The sequence below is a fragment of the Lepisosteus platostomus genome, chromosome 8 (assembly GCF_059453375.1).
Source record: "Lepisosteus platostomus isolate fLepPlt1 chromosome 8, fLepPlt1.hap1, whole genome shotgun sequence".
Lineage (NCBI taxonomy): Eukaryota > Metazoa > Chordata > Actinopteri > Semionotiformes > Lepisosteidae > Lepisosteus > Lepisosteus platostomus.
The window spans coordinates 50,490,507-50,508,036 of record NC_142618.1 but is presented as its reverse complement, the minus strand read 5'-3'; the positions used below and the strand labels follow the sequence as shown (position 1 = coordinate 50,508,036).

Sequence of the window (17,530 nt, the reverse complement as noted above, 5' to 3'; positions counted from 1 at the left end):
TTTCATTAAGACATAAAAAATCTCACCTTTATCTGTCAATGGGAGTGAATCTAGCTGAAGAAGCCTTTATTTTAAACACAGGAAGTGGGCCATTTTAAGTGGTTTCTTCTCTTAAGAAACCGCTGATACAGCACCTGAGAGACTTGCCACCTTCAGATTGCACCTTCAGAAACTGTCATTTCTATCTCAGGCTTAGGACTGATGGCATTATTCTCTACTGCTTCATTACTGACTCAAGATAGGTCAAAGTGGAAACAGAAAGTATGACCTCTCCTTTTCTGGTGAAAGTTGGGTCATGATTGTATCATGATTGTGTCATGATTGTATCCCAGCTCTTTACTGCCATTAACTATTTGTCATAAAAACTTTTTTTTAAATGGTATGATTTCCAACTCTTTATTTAAAGCTTTCAACTTCTACCCTAAACTGTAGAGTGATTGACTGACTGTGGCTTTTTTTTCTGTCACAGGAACTCGTTGCATGCAATTACAGTATGATGCATATACAGTAAATTCGATTAACAACAGTGTTCATCAACTCAGTCTCGGGATTTCCATTTCTCATTTTAATTGGAGCTAAAAAAAAACTTTTGGCTAATTAAAACACTGAATAGTTCAAAAAGCAGTTCAGGTATAAATCAGACCTACACAGCCTGAATGACTGTAGAGTCAAGGAACGCTTTTTTCTTCCCCTTAAAGATTAATTCAAATATGTATTTTGACACATTAGTTATATTTTTGCATATACTGTATACTGTAGATTACCAGTGTACAGTATATCCTAAGGGGCTCTACATTTTGAAATTTTTAGCAGTCACATAGTATACAATGTGTGTGAAGTTAACTGGGTTTGGTTTATTTAGAATTACCCATTAGTTTTCGTTTCTGTATCTTAAACTTTCAACAATGTCTTGTCCATCCTTCATCATTTGACTTGTTAGGGGCAATCTCCAGGAGGTTGATGCCTGCAGGAGCCTGAGAGAACACCTCAAGTACTAATCCCTAGTGAATCCTAGTCAGTTAGATAGGGACATGACCTACGCTAAAATATGCAAGGTCAGGACAATGGCACTCATATAATGCACAGTACTTTAACAGGAAAAACTAAAGCATGCTCCAAATCCTAAAATGTGCATCCCCAAAACAAAAGTGTATATTTGAATGCTGTACACATCAGCCTATTGGATAAATGCCCACACCAGGCCTCACAGACTGCACTAAGTCACATGGGGTTTCCGTTGTCTGGAGTAAAGTATTGTATCATGTACAGTACATACTTTCTTTTTGCCAATGCGGTTCCATTTCATATGGCGGTTCTATATACTAACTAACAAAAGTCAGAAGCTTTGACCTTTTTGATATTTGCTTAAAACAAACTTTTTTCCAATCCAGGAAAAGGACACTGCGAGATAAATCAAGACTAATGTATGCATGGGTTTAAATGCTTCATTACAAATTGATTTCTTTGCTAGTGATAGAATGTGGTTTTCCCTTCGATTCTGCATCCCCTTTTCTCTGAGAGAATTTAGATTAACAGATTACTGTAACATCTCCAAAAGGCCCCAAAATAATTGTGCAATGACTAGGCCCTGCTTCTATATTTAAGTACTGTAGATCACAGCAGTTTTCTTATGCTGATCTGTAGTCTAGAAAAGTCTGACTAGAAGGTGACCTGTTCCTCTCTTTAAACAAGTCTGGCATCTATAAAATCATTTCCCAGCAGCAGAGGAACAAAGCATACTGTAGCTCTATGCCGTTAAACAGTTGAAGCACAACAAGCTGACAGCTTCCCAGATAACACTGTGAAGGTTTTTATAAGGCAATGAAGGTAAAACAATGTTGTGAGGAGACATCAGTTAAAGACTAGGGTTACTAGTAAGGATACACAACTTTTGATGCTTAGTATTTACGCTGAAGAGGATGGTATTGGTTTTGGTATTTATGCCTTTATTCTAAATTTGCTTTCCATGCTAACCTAAAATGTAACATATCAGTAAGTAAGCAAGTGTCTTTAGTAATGTTCACAGTTATTTAGTATACTTTTAAAAAATCAATTTTTCCCTTTCTAGCTGAAGATGAAGAATGATTTTTGAAGCTTTTCTATGCGTATTTATTTTTTGCTAAGCTTACTGGTAATAATGTGTCAACCATGCTTCAGAACTCTCTAAGAGGTCAGGACTGGGGCGAATTGGAGCTGGAACTGTTTCAATTATCAAAAAACAAATCTGCAAAGTATGGTTCTAAACTAAATTCTGCAATGAAAATGTATATGTCCAAAACAATTAGTATTATACAGTATATTAATTTTTATTAATTTCTTTAGTTTGAACTATTTGTCATGAAAGCTATAATCAGAAAACACAATTCTGTATATAATGTATATTTCCAAACCCTACAGTACACTATTTCCTGCTAAAATATTATATGGAGACCATCTTCTCATTCAATCGCAAAAAAAGCTAAGGAAATCACTCTTCTGACAACCTTTTTTATGAAGCCCTATAATCATATGCATTGAACAGTAGATATGCTGTGCATTTGTCAGCACTAGATCCACACGATTCTGGAATTGCAAAGTTTAAGTCTTTAAAAAATGTGGTAATCTAACTCGGAGCAGAACATACCCTCTCAGGTTTTGCCCTGCCTCAGTTTTATTTGATAAAGTTTAAAAAAAAACAACATTTTCTTCAAGGAAGCCAAGGTTAGCTTCTCAGCAGATAGACAGTTTCCCCTCAGGGCCTAAAAGATCAGAGGTTTGATCACGCGGGATCACCCTCTACTCCTCGATTCATCAGCACATGGGCACTGTGCCTGAGCCCAGCGCTGCTTCTAAACAGACAGAAAAATCAATTGGCAGTGTAGACTGTTAGTAATCCCATGGCACTCAGAAAACATCAATGCCAAGGGGATAGATTGGCTGTCATACAAAGGTTTATTTTTGCCCTCCTTTCTTCAATTATAAAAGAATCACTCCCATCTAAGCACTGGATTAAGGTCCAAATGCACAATGCCAAACCAGAAAAAGTAACAGAAGAGTCTATTATGTTATCTGAACACTGGTGAATATTTATCAATGTTTTTTTTTTACAGCATCATAACAGAATTGGCTTATGCAGCAAAGACATGACCATATAAACAACATTTGATGTCATCATTCAAAATCAAAAGGAACCATTACTTGAAAGAAAACTACCGTAGAAAATCAAATTAGTAGAGTGGAATCTCTGGAGCTACTATAACTGCTCTTTAGGACCCTGTGACTTGCCTCACTTAGTGAGTTAAATTTCACCCAATATTGTTTCACTGCAGACTTCACAAACATAAGAGGTAATAGCATTCTGTAGCAGGTAGTAAAAATGGAAAGACTAGAAAGCATATAAGAAGATAAGAAATATTATGAGAGGAGACTGTTCAGCTCTTTTTTATTATAAAGTAGTCAGCAGCTTAATGATCCTAGAACTCCACTGAGGCACTGTTTGAATACTCAGGATCCAAATATGACTTGGCAGTTTGTTTTTTCATCTGCTAACCTTTGTGAGCAGACTTGTTTTCTCCCAGAGTCCCCCATTAAGATTTTGGATGGATTTGTTTTGCCAATAACAATTTAAAAGAAAATTGCCCCTCAACTTCAGCTTAACATCACAGACAGTGCTTTTTTTTTTGTAAAGGACCAAAACCAAGACAGTCCTTGCCTTCTGTCATCAGCAAACAGAAGAGGTCCTTGTGCTACCATGTAACTAGAAAAAAAATAAAGCCACACATTTACTGTACTGTATATACTGTAGTCTGAACATATAATCACTACCAAAAAGCGTGGAAAAAAAGGAGATAATATTAGCTCCAGACATTCCACAAACCACACAGAAAATACATGTGACGCAATTTGGGATCCTTTGGGAGGAAAAGGTGTAAGCTTTTGATCATTATGAATAATATCATTGGTAATAGTAGGAACATACACAATGCCTTGCAAACGTATTCAGACTGTATCTCTTGGGTGGTACACTGAAGTTTGAACTGAAATTTCACCCCCCTCTAACAAACAGAAGACACAAACAATCACTTACTCCGAGTCTGTTACCACATAGCCATATTCCTCCTCCTTCTTAGGTTTTGTCCTTGACTTCACATCAAGCTGGAGCTCCTCTTCCTCCTCCTCGAACTGCACGCCTTTTTTCTCAGGCTCCACATGGACAGCTGCGCTCGGGGCCTTGGCATTACGAACCCAGTCGTGTAGCTCAGACAGCTCCTTGGAATCCACCTCCGCCGGCCGGGCTGCCTTCTTCTGGGCAGCCAAGTCCTTCAGAATGGTCTTGCTCTTCACGTTTTCTACCCCGACTCCTTTCTCATCGGTAGAAGATTCCTCGAAGGCTTCGGATCTCCCGCGTGCCTTCAATTTCCCGTCTTCAGTCTGGACATCCAGTCTGGGGGGGCTTTCAGTCATGGAATTCTTGTCCAGGTATTCGAGAAGTTTGTTGACTGCATTACTATCCTATAGTGTAATAAAAAAAAAACAAGTCATTGAAATGCACACTCAATTCCCCGATTACAACGTCTGTATTTAGTATTTAACTTTATATCTTTAATGAGTGGGTCACTTGAAACTCCTTTTAAAAAAAAACACTTTGACACAGCATTTTCTATAATGCTTACTTTAAAAACAGAAAGCAGGCACCCAATGTTTTCACAGTTAGAGAAATGCGTTAAAAAATTGTCTACATGGCTTGTTAACATAGCATCCTGAGAGATTTCTGTGATATACAGCTTTAAAAAATGCCATTTTTATACTGTACAGTATGTGACAATTTGTTAAAGTGACAGTACATTCTTAGCCCAATATTGCATGCATCACAAACGGGGAATATAAAGGTTTTCAAAATGTTTTTAAAATGTGAGGCATACAACATAAATATTGAATTCAATATCTCTTCTCTAAAATATTAAAAATATGGCCACACAGTACTGTCATTCGTGTGACATAAAACACTCCAACTTAATGGTGAGAAGCACAACACTGGACATGAGGAAGCTTTGAAAGTATCAGAATACTGTAGGAGAAAAACATGCTTTTTACAGAAATCTCAAGTGGACAAGGTTCTTTAATTTGACATACTGTTGAAAATAGAAATCAATGTAATGTAACTTCATTCTTGATCTGCTGAAAAACTAAAATCATTGTGCTTAAAACACATAGATGCCATTTAACTAGTTGAGATCACAACAAAATAACAATTGAAAAACGAAGATGAGCTCAAATCACATTTATTTCCTACCTAACAATGGAGTAGAATAATGTATTTTCACTAACGGTTAATTTACAAATGGTGACAAACTTCACTATTTTAAAAGCATGCAAAAAGAACTAGGGTTCTCCCTTCAACGACCCTTCCATTTACTTCAAATCTATTGCTTTCTATTCTGTTTGTATTATATGCTTTCAGTTTTAAGAACTTAGCAAAGCTAAGACAAGGTGAACTAATGAGGAGGGCCCCAATTCAGCTCCTCATGAAACAGACAATTTTGCAGTATAGCCAAACAGCCTAAAAGCACAGCTCTAGGAAGTGGGGGAAAAGAGTATCAAGAACAAACAGGCATACTGTACATGGGGACAACAATCTGCACAGCATGTACCCCAGCAAAGGAATAAATACAGGAACCTTGGAGCTGTGAGCAGTAGCACCATCATGCCAACTGTCATGCAATCCTTAATTTTTACTCGAAAGCAGGTAAAAGATTTCTGTAAAATACCTTGTTGTTTGAGTCTGGCTTGGCTTCATCTAGTTGTCTCTCTGCCAAAAAATAAAAATGTTATTTACCCTTCAAATTGAAAGACGCGTCAACCAATTTTTAGAAATATTACAAATCAAAGAGAACAAAGGGCACAGATTGGCTTGACCTGTAATAAACTGAGTTGGGTACTAGACTTAAACGGGAATTATACTCTGCATTTACTCAGGTGATCTGTTTGGCAGCAAGGTTCAATTTACTAGACAGTTTTTTTTTATTTTTATGCAATGCTTACTTTCACTACTCTTTTATTTTTTGTTTGGAAAGTATTCTACATTGCATACGGACCAGGCTATCGGTGTTCTAACTATTCAATCAACACTTTTTTTATCTTCCGAATCTGGAATTGGCATTTCCAGGAAAGCTGGGCTTAACCACTACCCATATCAACAGAAGGAAAGAGAATCAGTGGCAGAACATGCTTTGTCAGGACACCTGGTTCTGGGTAACACTGCTGCACAAACAACTGAGCTAAAGTACCAGTAAAAGAAAAACTGTCCTTATCTAAAAGAAAAACTGTCCTTATCCCTTTGATGGAGATCGAGCCTGCCACTGGGATGGTTGTTGTAGTTTCACAGCTGAATTCAGCTTCTCTGCTGAATTCACACCCACTTAGCAACAACTGTGGTGTTATCCCCAAAGATATTCTATCTCTTTAATCCCAGTCACTGTCAACTAACAATGTAGCCCATCTCTTAGATAATTAACAATTATTACACATAATAATGTCTAAGCTGTGTTCTGGACAGAAGTCAACATCAACAGGAAACTGTAACTGCATATAGCACCTTTCAAAGCACTTTACAATACATACAGTAAGTAAACACTTCTCACAAAACAAAATTAAAAATCATATATCGGAGATACAGATCACAACAAAGCCTGAAAAAGCTTCTGAAAAACTTTTTAGGCTAGATTTATAAGCTTGTACAACATGTCCGGTCACCCACAGCGTCAGACAAACTGGTGTAATGCATAATAAACCAGAATCAGCTGAATGAAAGCCAAATGGAGAGACAATTTTGTCGCCTTTCTCCCCTGTGGCAAACTGTTTACCCACCAACATAAACCAAAATCAGTATGTGTTATTTTAGGTTAGGAACAAAATCTCTAAACCTCATTTAAATAAGGTCTTTCTATTTTTAGTTGCTTCTAATAGATTGGATATGCACACCTCAGTCTTCCTAAAGTGGCAGATTATCTGATCACAGTTGTGTCCATTCATCCAGGGCTAATTTCCACCAACTTTTTGTTGTTCCCAAGCCACTCTAATCGTCCCTAACTGCCTATTGGAAAATTATCTTTTGCCTCATCCCCTTACCACAATATGCTCGATTTCTTTGTAAAATGAATTACTGTACCCTTAATATCTTGTAATGTACCACTAAACTCTGATCAGTATAGATTTCACTTGAAGTCCAGCAAATAAAAAATTAATCTGAGCATCACATTTTCTATTGATTCTGAAATAGCCTCTTAGGTATTCTAGATATCGTTCATCTCCACACAGTATTCAATACACAATCTTGTATTGAATTTTATATTGAACTATTAAGTTTGATAACTAAAACTACTTCAAAGAGCCTAAAGGGGTGAAAGCCCTGTATGATAAAAGAGCATTTTGTACAAGCAAGGACAGAACATGTAATACAAGACAGAAATACAGCAAGGTAGAATAATATATCTATACTCTTCTATTAATAGTTCATTGAGACTACTGAGTGTCCCAGGTAAAAACACATACAGTATAAGTCAAAATGTACATTTTTTGTTTGCTCAAGAGATTTAGCCAATGTTAACAAGAGCATTCAGAAATTAAAAAGTAACAAACATGTTTTAAAAGAGCAGCACCGCAATAACACTGACATACTGTAGATACAGATACATTATAGAAACAAACAAAAAGAAATACTTGCAGACCATAAGACAGGACACAGACATGTATTAAGAACAGTTATAAAACGGGCTCAGCTCACAACTAAACTATTTTTACTTTTTAGTAGTTTTACTTTAACCTGAAGAGCCATTCTAAGATCAAAGTGTAAAATATTGTATATCAAGGATGTGTTCCTAGGCATGACATCACTTGTGGGAGTTTATAAAGAAAATAATTACATTTGCAGAGATAATGATTAAAGAAGGCAAATACTTTACCTATTTACTGTATATACTGTACATATACTGTATATAACAACATATGCCATTATATACCATTTCAATTTCTAAAGCATACAGTAATTAGTGTTGTATTTTAAACGTGATTGAATACATAAGTTCCAGTTTATTTAAAATTGACACAATGTACTGTATCAATCTTCTTACCTTACATTTCAGGTAGAAATGTTCAAAAGATTTTTAATAAGGGTTATTTTGTTTCACACTAAAACTGAAAAGCATTTATATTCTGTTTTATATCCTAAGTTTCAGCCTTTAAAAAGATTTAGTGAATACTGTCCCTAAAATAATTTCTGAGAAAGTTATTTTTCACGGTGGAGTTCTGTTAGCTTTTGCTCTATTTTGTGAATGAGCGTGTGCAGTTCTGGTGATGTACAGAAAAAGTCATTGTTTCAGGTGTTAATAAAAGTAATTGGTCTTCTAAAAACTGTGTTGTGTAATTGACTGTCTTCTACAAGACACATGCAGTATATTTTGTACTGTATATTGTTCATTAGTTTAACACAAAGTAATTGTCACATTTTTATTTTATCAAACAGGTGCGACAACGAAGCCTCAATCCAATCTTTAAGACTTGACGCAGAAACACAGTACTTCATCTTCTTTTGCAATTAATAGACAGTGCTACATTAAAAGCTTTAATTACAGCTGATTGCTGCTTTAAATGCTGGAAGACAGCCAAGAAATAAACACCAAAAATGAAGGGCCCCATGTATAGTAAACATTTTTTTCTGCTAAAAGATTTTTTGAAGTACATTTTGAGAACTGTCCTTTTCACAAAATTAAACTCAATGAATTGCTGAAGAATTTAATTATCGCTCGTGCAATTAGTGTATAAATCTGCTTCTCTGAGTGGATAGTGACATTCTAGAAGCCTTTTTACTATACTGTACCTACTTGCTGCTTCATCACTCTAATGTACTTCAAAAAGCAATTCCACCTGACTCAAATATGAGCTCTTGAACATCAATCAGAACTCAAAACGCATTTCTTCCAGGGGTGTTTCTCTTGCTTAATTGCAATCACATGCTGTACCTTGCATCATGGCGTCCTCCCCCAGCATGTCCTCCTGGTACTGCAGGAGTCTAGGAGCAGGCCCCCTCTTCATGTCTCGCTGGTCTCGGCTGTCTTCCTTGTCCCTTCCTTTGTCTTCATCCACCACCTGTAAAGTGTCAGCAATGACATCGGCCAGTTCATCCAGCTCCTTGGGGCTGAGACCGTCCACGTTCACGTTGTGCTTCCCCAACTCCTTCACCACGTTCTGAATGAAGTTTTCTGTGGGGGCGGGATCAATAATGGAACAAACCTGTTGAAATAATCCTTCTGTCGCACCGAAACCTGCCACCAGTACTATATATACAGTAGTATGCATTGCTCTAGCTCTATTCTAGTTCTAACTCCTGAAAGAAAATCTGGGACAAAGAAATAGAAGCGATATACAAAGAGGCCTGAGTGGGAATAGGTTTGTCTGAAACCTGACATGTTGAATGGTGAAAGTAAGACTTAAGGCTTACGAGTAGAAAGCAAGAAAACAACGGTAAATTAATTGATTAAACATTGTCTTGGATAGTCAGTGAAGAGATTAGCCACTGGGTATTTATGACCTGCACAATGAATTAAGGACTAGAGCGAATAAACATCAGGGCCTCTCCGGGCTTTGCAGACAAACTTCATCCAAGTTTTCTGCAACAACTGCTATTCTCCTTATTGACACGAAAAAAAAGCTCATGTTGAAGTAGACACTGGAAGCCAAGAAACCTTTCCAAAACTTCAAAGATGTCCTTTGTATTAAACGGTGCTAATCAATCCTGATTTTCGAAGAAAGTTAATTTCCCATCCGCAGTTGGACTTGGAGCAGTATATTTCACCTTGTGGATGGGTAGGAACACCCAGTCCTGCACTTGAGCTCAGCCTGGCATTGTGGAGAAGAAATGACTAGTTCTTTAGAGGGTTAGGGTGAATTAAATGTGTTACCATAAAGAGAGCGATGCTAAAGAGGCCAGGTGGCTCCTTAGCCACCAGATATACTGTATTTAGTGATGAACACCATACTTACTCCAATTATAGTAAAGTAAATGGTCTGTACAGGGTTTACTGATCTGGACATATGTTCTGTAGGTCACTGGGTGCTAACACTCCCAGACCTTGTGAGACTTTTGAGGTCCAATCGAAAGTTTGCACTAGCTCAATTATGTGCACTCATTTTCTGTAGTCGTTGAGGCATTATACATTAAAGGGTGTGTTACTGTACATACAACCCTTGGTCTTTTGTTTGGAACCTGATCCGATATTGATGGAGGTACAGGTACAGTACAAGAAGGTGCAAGGACATGGAAGGATAAAGTGCATGTACTCTAAGATGGTCTTGAAATAACATGACCGTACAGTAAGTGAAATAAAGAGGGGCCATACTACAGTATCTACTCAAGCTAATGAAGGACAAAGATGGCATGCTCTCTTGGTGAGGTAAATGTTAAAACTAAAAAAACAGATGTACAGCAATTGATTTACTGTTGTCTTCACGTTTTAAGAAGACCCCATTTGGTCTTGTAAGTGTTGTAAATTGAATTAATTCTAACAAATCATTTCAAACATTGTAACCTGACATTAACAGTATTAATACCTTGGCAGGAACTGACCACTACCTACAGTATGTTGAATTGTAAGGTTATTAACTAAAATCAGATTTTTACAATTTAGGAATGCTTATTTAACAGAAAAGAACTGTTAAGTATTAAGGCCTTTTAAAAATGTATGAATTCTCAGCTCACAAAATGTTTTAGAAATACTAATTAAATATACATGAAACAATTATATACTGTATATATGACTATATTATAATCCTATATTAGAAATTTTCCTTACAGCAGTTCCTGTTAAGCGTTTTTCATGATTCATTCGTTTTTTTTATTTAACGGCATGAAGCAAGAGCATTGGTTAGTTTCCCTTCTTTTGCGAGAGAAAAAAAAACATCCTTTAAGCCACAACATTACCATCCACTAAACTCAGCGGGTCTTTTGCCACAGGCGGGTTGGACACAGCTTTGAAGAGCAGCCTATCTGTCTGGGGCTTCTGCAGTTCTCCTTCTGGCACCAGCCGGAACGGCTCTTTCCCTTTATACGCCTCTTCCTGAGGGCCAATGCTTTCCACCTGGCCGGTCAAGAAGGGACGGAGCTTGCCGCTGTAAACCAATGACCCCGGCTTTCCCTCCAGTCTCCCCGCTTCTGGCTGCTTGGCCGATAACTTCTTGGCCAGGTACCCCTCCAGAGCGGCAACGAGAACCTTGCTCTTGTCCGGCTGTGGGCCCTGGAAAGGCCCCGTTCCATGCGGAGCTGGGGGTCCCTGGTGAGCGTAAGGAGAGAAGGACTTCGCTGGGGGGAGCGGGTCGGGGTATCCAGGCTGGAACAAGGATGCAGCGGAGAACTTGGGTGGCGAGGGCTTCCCCTGTCCCTGGGTCTTCTGGCGAATGTAGTCCATGAAGCGGTCTGTCAGGATGGCATCATTCTGTAAAGCACAAAGACTTGGGCATTGACTTATTTACTTGTTGTTTCCAATTCTTTGATGTATTGTTTTTTTTTAAAAATATATTTAATGGTAAGACTGCACAAAAACAAGCAGGAGGTAATTCACCTCAACGCCAATGTGATACTGTATGTTTAGAATCATCATTTAGAATGAATAATTCAAGAACGTTAACTGTTTACTGTATGTCCCATTTACAATGTTAGTTTTCTCTACCTGTTTACTTCCAAAGTAACATAGACGTAAATAATGAAACAAAACCATACTGTACTTCAGGACAGGAAAATAAAAAAAATAAAAATCACCTTCTTCTCAGCTTATTCCATCAAACTGAAAAGTAAGTGACCCATCTGAGGATAAACTCACCCAATTAATATTTCTAATTTATAGAAAATGAGAATTTTTCAATGTTTTTGAAAACCAGTTATGGTTACAATTCACTGTCATATTAGAACTGGGGATCACGTGTTCTCTATCTTTGTTAAAGTTTCTAAAGATATGGCATACCATTATAACGACCAGTTTAAAAAGCTATCTGGTACATTAAGTAAACTAAGAGAAAATTTAGGACCAAAACCTTAAAAATAAGTCATCCCTGAAAAATCAGGGTTCACTTATTTGAGGAAACTGCTACGAATTGTCTTACCAATCTTTATCAACAGGTGACCTATAGCATAAGAATAATTGTATCTGGGTTCTTCAGGTTCAGGCCTGGAGATTTCACATCTTTCTGTAACACCTACTGTATGTGCATTATGCAAGTGTACTGTACATGATATTTTTTATCCACTCTTGCTGTGCGCCAAATATTCTTTTACATAACTTTAAAAATGTGTTGCTTTGAGCTAGTACGTTTATATACTGCACATACAAAATTACTTGAAAAAAATGATTTTCAAAGATCTTTGCAGTAGAAATGCTGTTTAAAATTAAATTTGTAAAAATAAAATTGTAACAGCATGTTACCAACGATTCAATTGATAATTAGCCCTTATTTCATCTATATGTGCATCTTGTCATCTGTGCTTCAATGGCAATGATGATTGTAAAAGACGGATTAATAGAATTCTAATTAAAAAAATGTTTAGGAACATATTTACTCATAAGTGAGTTAGACATTTTGTTTCCAGAAAACAAAAAAATGCTCATTTCAATTAAACTATGCAGAAAAAAAAATAATGAGTTGAATTCAAGATTGGGTATAAACCTCAGTTATAAAACAATCTTTCAACATTAGAAAAACACTTCACTCTTCGATGATGTGACTTACTCATCAGAAAAATGAATTTCAAAGCCATTGTCATCTGTAGCTGTTAAAAGGTCAGCAAAAACAAGTTCTTGCTGTCTTACATTTTGATGCCATTATATGAAGTATTAGAGCATGGCTATTTTAAGGATATTAATATATGGTACTGTCTCTGAATCATAATTTTTACCTCCTTGCCACAAAGAAGCATGAAACAAGCCAGGTGCATTTGATATCTCAAAAAATATGTTTATGAAGATCCATTAATTGGATCAGAGTCTTCTAATCTCAATGCATTATACAATCCACATTTTCACTCATTTGTCAAAGTCTAAACTTTACACAAGGTGACGTTCCATAGGGAGTCATACAAAGCAAACATTAAGTCATTATACTCCACACCTCATCATTTCATCGTTTTAGCATCTCTTGTGGTTGCGGATCACTGTTTTCCACAATTGTATTATCTAGAAGTGGCTGATGAGCTTAATCTGGGGAGACAGCCTGCTGCAGTCTGAGATGAATGAATGGTCCTGGATGGTTGATCTGGTCTAGGAGACACTGTTTCTGCCAGTCCAGGTCTTCCATCTCATGTTGTTTTTGGTTGGTTTTGCTGTGATGACCTGAGACATCTTCTGCATGCCGTGAACATCTGTGCTCCAGTAGGGTGGGGACAGAGTAGGGTGACTTCTCAATAGACCATTCTGACCTGATGCCACAATCTTAAAGCATCTGTTTCCTCAAGCAGCCTTTGTATATATGAGGTTGGGTCTTCTCTGTTAACTGTGTGAATAAAAAAATGCTCAGCATTCTTCTCTGCCTCCACAAGAACCTCCCTTTCGGAGCTGAGAACGGCTCAATAAAAGGTTTTTAATGGTGGACCTTAGTCTTCCGAGTATAAAGTATCTATCCCATTTTTTTGTACGCCATAGTTGCAACTGGTAATTGCCAGTAGATCTGGTTTGGTTTGCGCTTGCAGTACATTATCAGCATAATGAAGCTCGATTAGGTTTCTGGATCAGAATGGGCTGAGGTTAAATACCTTGCCTTTCATTGGATTATTTAGCTCTATTTCAATTTGGAGCTTTTTGGAGGTTAGATGTAACATCACAGAAAGAAATATCGAAAACAGCATTGGGGCAATGACAGTGCCATGTACAGTAAAACTCTTTACTCAGTTTAAAGGGGACTGTAACAGGGCATTGTTTAGAATCAGTGCACATTGTCAAGGAGCGGGCAAAGAACAGGAAATTACAGAATGCTATGTGGAATTCTTCTTATTAATGGAGTGAAAGACTTTTGTGAGTTCATATAGAGAGTGTATGTTTTCCCCTACATTTTTTCCTGTAGCTGGAAATCTGACAATCATGCCCGTTGAGTCTCTGGGTGGCCTAAACCCAAACTGAGACTTAAGCAGGTAGAAAGGGAAGAAGGTTCTTAGTGTGATCTTTCCCGTGATGGACAAAACAACGATTCCTCTTTAGTTTTTACATTGTCACTTTGTGGCACTAGCCACATAACTACTGCACAATAAGAGTGCTGTCAGCTGTGCTTAACAACTATAAGCCCAAGCATCAGAACTAAATTAGATCAGTTCAAATTTTAAAATTGGAAAAATCTGGATTTGTAAGTTTCATCCATCTTCTCTTTATACTTTTACAATGAGTCACAGCAACCATTCTGCTATACCTAATATGTAGCCACTCCTTTGGGATTGAATTGGTTGATCTCTTTAAAAGGGTAGGTTCTTTCCTCAAGGCCTACAGTATGATATAGATTATTTAATGCTATAGGCCAGAACACTGTCAAGAAACCTAAGATTTTCATTTTGTATTTTGATCATTAGTTTCCCCATCAGGGTAAGATTTTTTTTTAAGCAAAGCTGTTTATTTGCACATCCACCTCATCTGGATTAGCAATGATCCCTGGCAATTTGACAGCAAAACTAACCATGTGGCTGACTGCAACCATGTTCGTCCAAACTGCAACTGAAACAAAAGTTACTGAAAGTGGAAAGCTCCTGCTGCTTTGAGAGATTGTAAATAAACCAGAATTCTGCTCAACACTTCCTCTGCAACAAGAGACGTTCTGTGATGAACTTCCAACTGTAATTTCGATTACCCAAATAATACAGCTGGGCATTTGTCGACACCACTGAATATCAGAGAATATTCATCCTAGCAGCAACAAAATATGGGTGAGCAGACTTTCTAAGTTTCTCCCCATGTAAGTCTTAACTTGCAGCTGTAATCCCAAACCCTGAAACTCGCATGTCCATCTTCAAGTGGAAGTCAAGTTCAGTGCAACACTAAAACAGAACCTCTTGCTCTTTCTGCACTAAAATCCTCTTGGTACACGACATCTTGGTCTTTTAGCCTCGGGCACATAAACAGCAGATAAAACTGGACAAACCACAACACAGGTCCAGGCACTTTGAAAAATCTCATCACAACTGTTCCTTGACAAGCATCCAATTCCAATGAGTATACATTCTAAATTCACATTTTTACACTTGAGAATTGAAAACTATTATCTGAAACAAATACATGTTTGATACAGATTAGGCCTTCAAGTAATTAACTATGTTCTTTTCTTTCGAGCATTTATGTTGGCATTTTTATCAGACTAATTATTTACTACATTGACTGCACTAACTACAGGTAATAGTCATTGTATTTTAACCCCGTATAATTACTAGTACAGTATCTTTAGTGATCCCTGAGTGGTTAATAAGCCATGTATATCATGGCCCACTGTAGATGGATTTGTTCTTGTATTAAATTAGAACATTTTGTTATTCTATCAGTAAAATTGTACATGACATTTATAGATCCATGTATGTCACTTCTAATAATTTCAGGAAATTCAAACAATCAAATGACTGATTAAATCTCTTTTACCTCTCTTTTTAATTAGGAACAAAACACTTTTAGTCCTAAATTGGTCTAAGCTTCTGTAGTCAGATACCCAAGTGACAGTATTTCCATCCAACAGATGAGGTCTGCGATGTGGGTGGTACTCCATTTTGATCACGCCCTATTTACAAACAAATTTTGTTTAGAAATGCAAAAGAAAAGGCTACCAAAAGCAAAATAAAAACAATGTTACGGGGATGACGGCAATAAAGCACATGGTTCTTCTTTGTGTAGTCCATCACAGTGGTTCAATAGATGTTTTAACAAATGTTATCATCTGTGACTGTGATTTCCCAAGGAAACTGATTGATTGATTGATTGATTGATTGATTGAAATTGATTGAAATTGTGATTGCGCTGCCAAGGGAGGGGTTGCTATTCATTAGCTAGGGCTGTCTGGGCAACACAGCGAACCCTGGCAATTTCCTGAGCACTGACAGTGCTGTTGTTGAGATATTCTCTTCTCTTTCAACCAGTGCTGAGCCTTGTACGGGGCGTTAGAGCCCACGATGTCTTGAATGTCTTGAAGGTGGAGAAGTCGGAGGACACTGCCTACCCTTCATTGTCCACTGTGCACTGGCTCATGGCCATGAAAAATACACAAAAGGCGATTCCACATCAGGTGGTTTTAGAAGAAATGATCATTTTTGAAAATCTAAATTTACAAAAGCCTTCTACAATCTGGTATGTGGATACCTTAAAGCAGCATGCTTTAATGAAATAAAAAAAAAAACATCTTTGAAATACAATGAATAATTTTTTCAAGTGTTGTGTTTCAAGTGTTCTTTCATAGTGTTGTGTTGGTTTATGTATTTTCTATGCCCCACATTTGTCAATATTAGTTATACAATCCTGCTGAGCTCACCTCTTGACTGTGTAGCAAATAAGCCTTTGAATGGGGAAATGAATGTGGCATTTCAAAAGTTTGAAGCCTCATAAGAATCAGTGACTGCTGTTGATACAGCTTTTGCTTTCTCTAAAATCACTGAAAGGATCCATCAAAATCATATTATCAAATTCCTAAATACTTTTATGTGCTTTGTATATTAAATGTATCTTTGTGTACCTGATTATTGCATCCTTTCACCTCTTCTTAATGCAGCACTCGAATATATGTACGTATATAAACATACAGTATATATGAACAAATACACTTCAAAGTTCTAAAATAGTATTTTTATGGAGCAAATTACATTCAGAAATGAAGTGCTAAGACACAAGCTTCAAATTCAGTAATAAAACGGCCAGCCCATTATTACTGGCCATCATAAGTTACTGGAAACATGGTTATACAGTATAAAACTGGTGCTGGACAAAAACATTAAAACATGTCACAACCTTGGTCAAACGAATTTGAAGTCCATTAAGTTTAAAACATGGACTGATATTTATTTTCTTCCAGTTGTTTTTTGTGCCTTTCCGTATGCATTTCAAGGCCATATTGATATTTACATAAGTCTGAGTGAAGTCAATCCAAGATCCACAATACAAACAACCATCTGTGCTGAGTCCTAAACAGTTATGGCTATAATGACTTAGCATTTGTGCATCACATTGAAAAACTGCACCCAATGAGTGTCCGACTAATAACAAAACAACACAAAATAACATTTGCAATTTGGTATTAGTGAGAATGTCTACATTATGATCTGAGATCTTTGTGATAGGGATACCATTGTATTTTTTAAAATGTTGTAATTATTTCTGCAATTTTTTTAATTATTTTTTTTTAATACATTCCCTTATTATGTAAAAATGTGCACAAGTATAAAACAATTTAAAATGAACTAATGTATGACTTACTTCTAGTTGAAGGTTTGACTAAGAACGCTTAAGCATTTGACAACTCAACTAGAAAACAAACACAGAGTTAACTAGATCAGGAG

General features: G+C 36.9%; 1 protein-coding gene across 2 annotated transcripts in view; it reads right to left on the bottom strand.

Annotated features, from left to right (window-relative positions):
* Positions 1 to 17,530, bottom strand: part of ptprn2 (protein tyrosine phosphatase receptor type N2) — a 324,963-nt gene that overhangs the window by 206,635 nt on the left and 100,798 nt on the right. Inside the window, exons 6-9 of one of the 2 annotated variants that reach the window (XM_088643833.1) lie at positions 10,967 to 11,465; positions 8,997 to 9,236; positions 5,748 to 5,788; positions 4,067 to 4,491 (exon numbers count right to left, since the gene is read on the bottom strand). In XM_088643833.1, the coding sequence (XP_088499959.1) occupies positions 4,067 to 4,491; positions 5,748 to 5,788; positions 8,997 to 9,236; positions 10,967 to 11,465 (1,205 nt within the window). Of the gene's footprint in view, positions 1 to 4,066; positions 4,492 to 5,747; positions 5,789 to 8,996; positions 9,237 to 10,954; positions 11,466 to 17,530 lie in introns of both variants that reach the window. The other variant, XM_088643832.1, reaches the window with a different exon arrangement.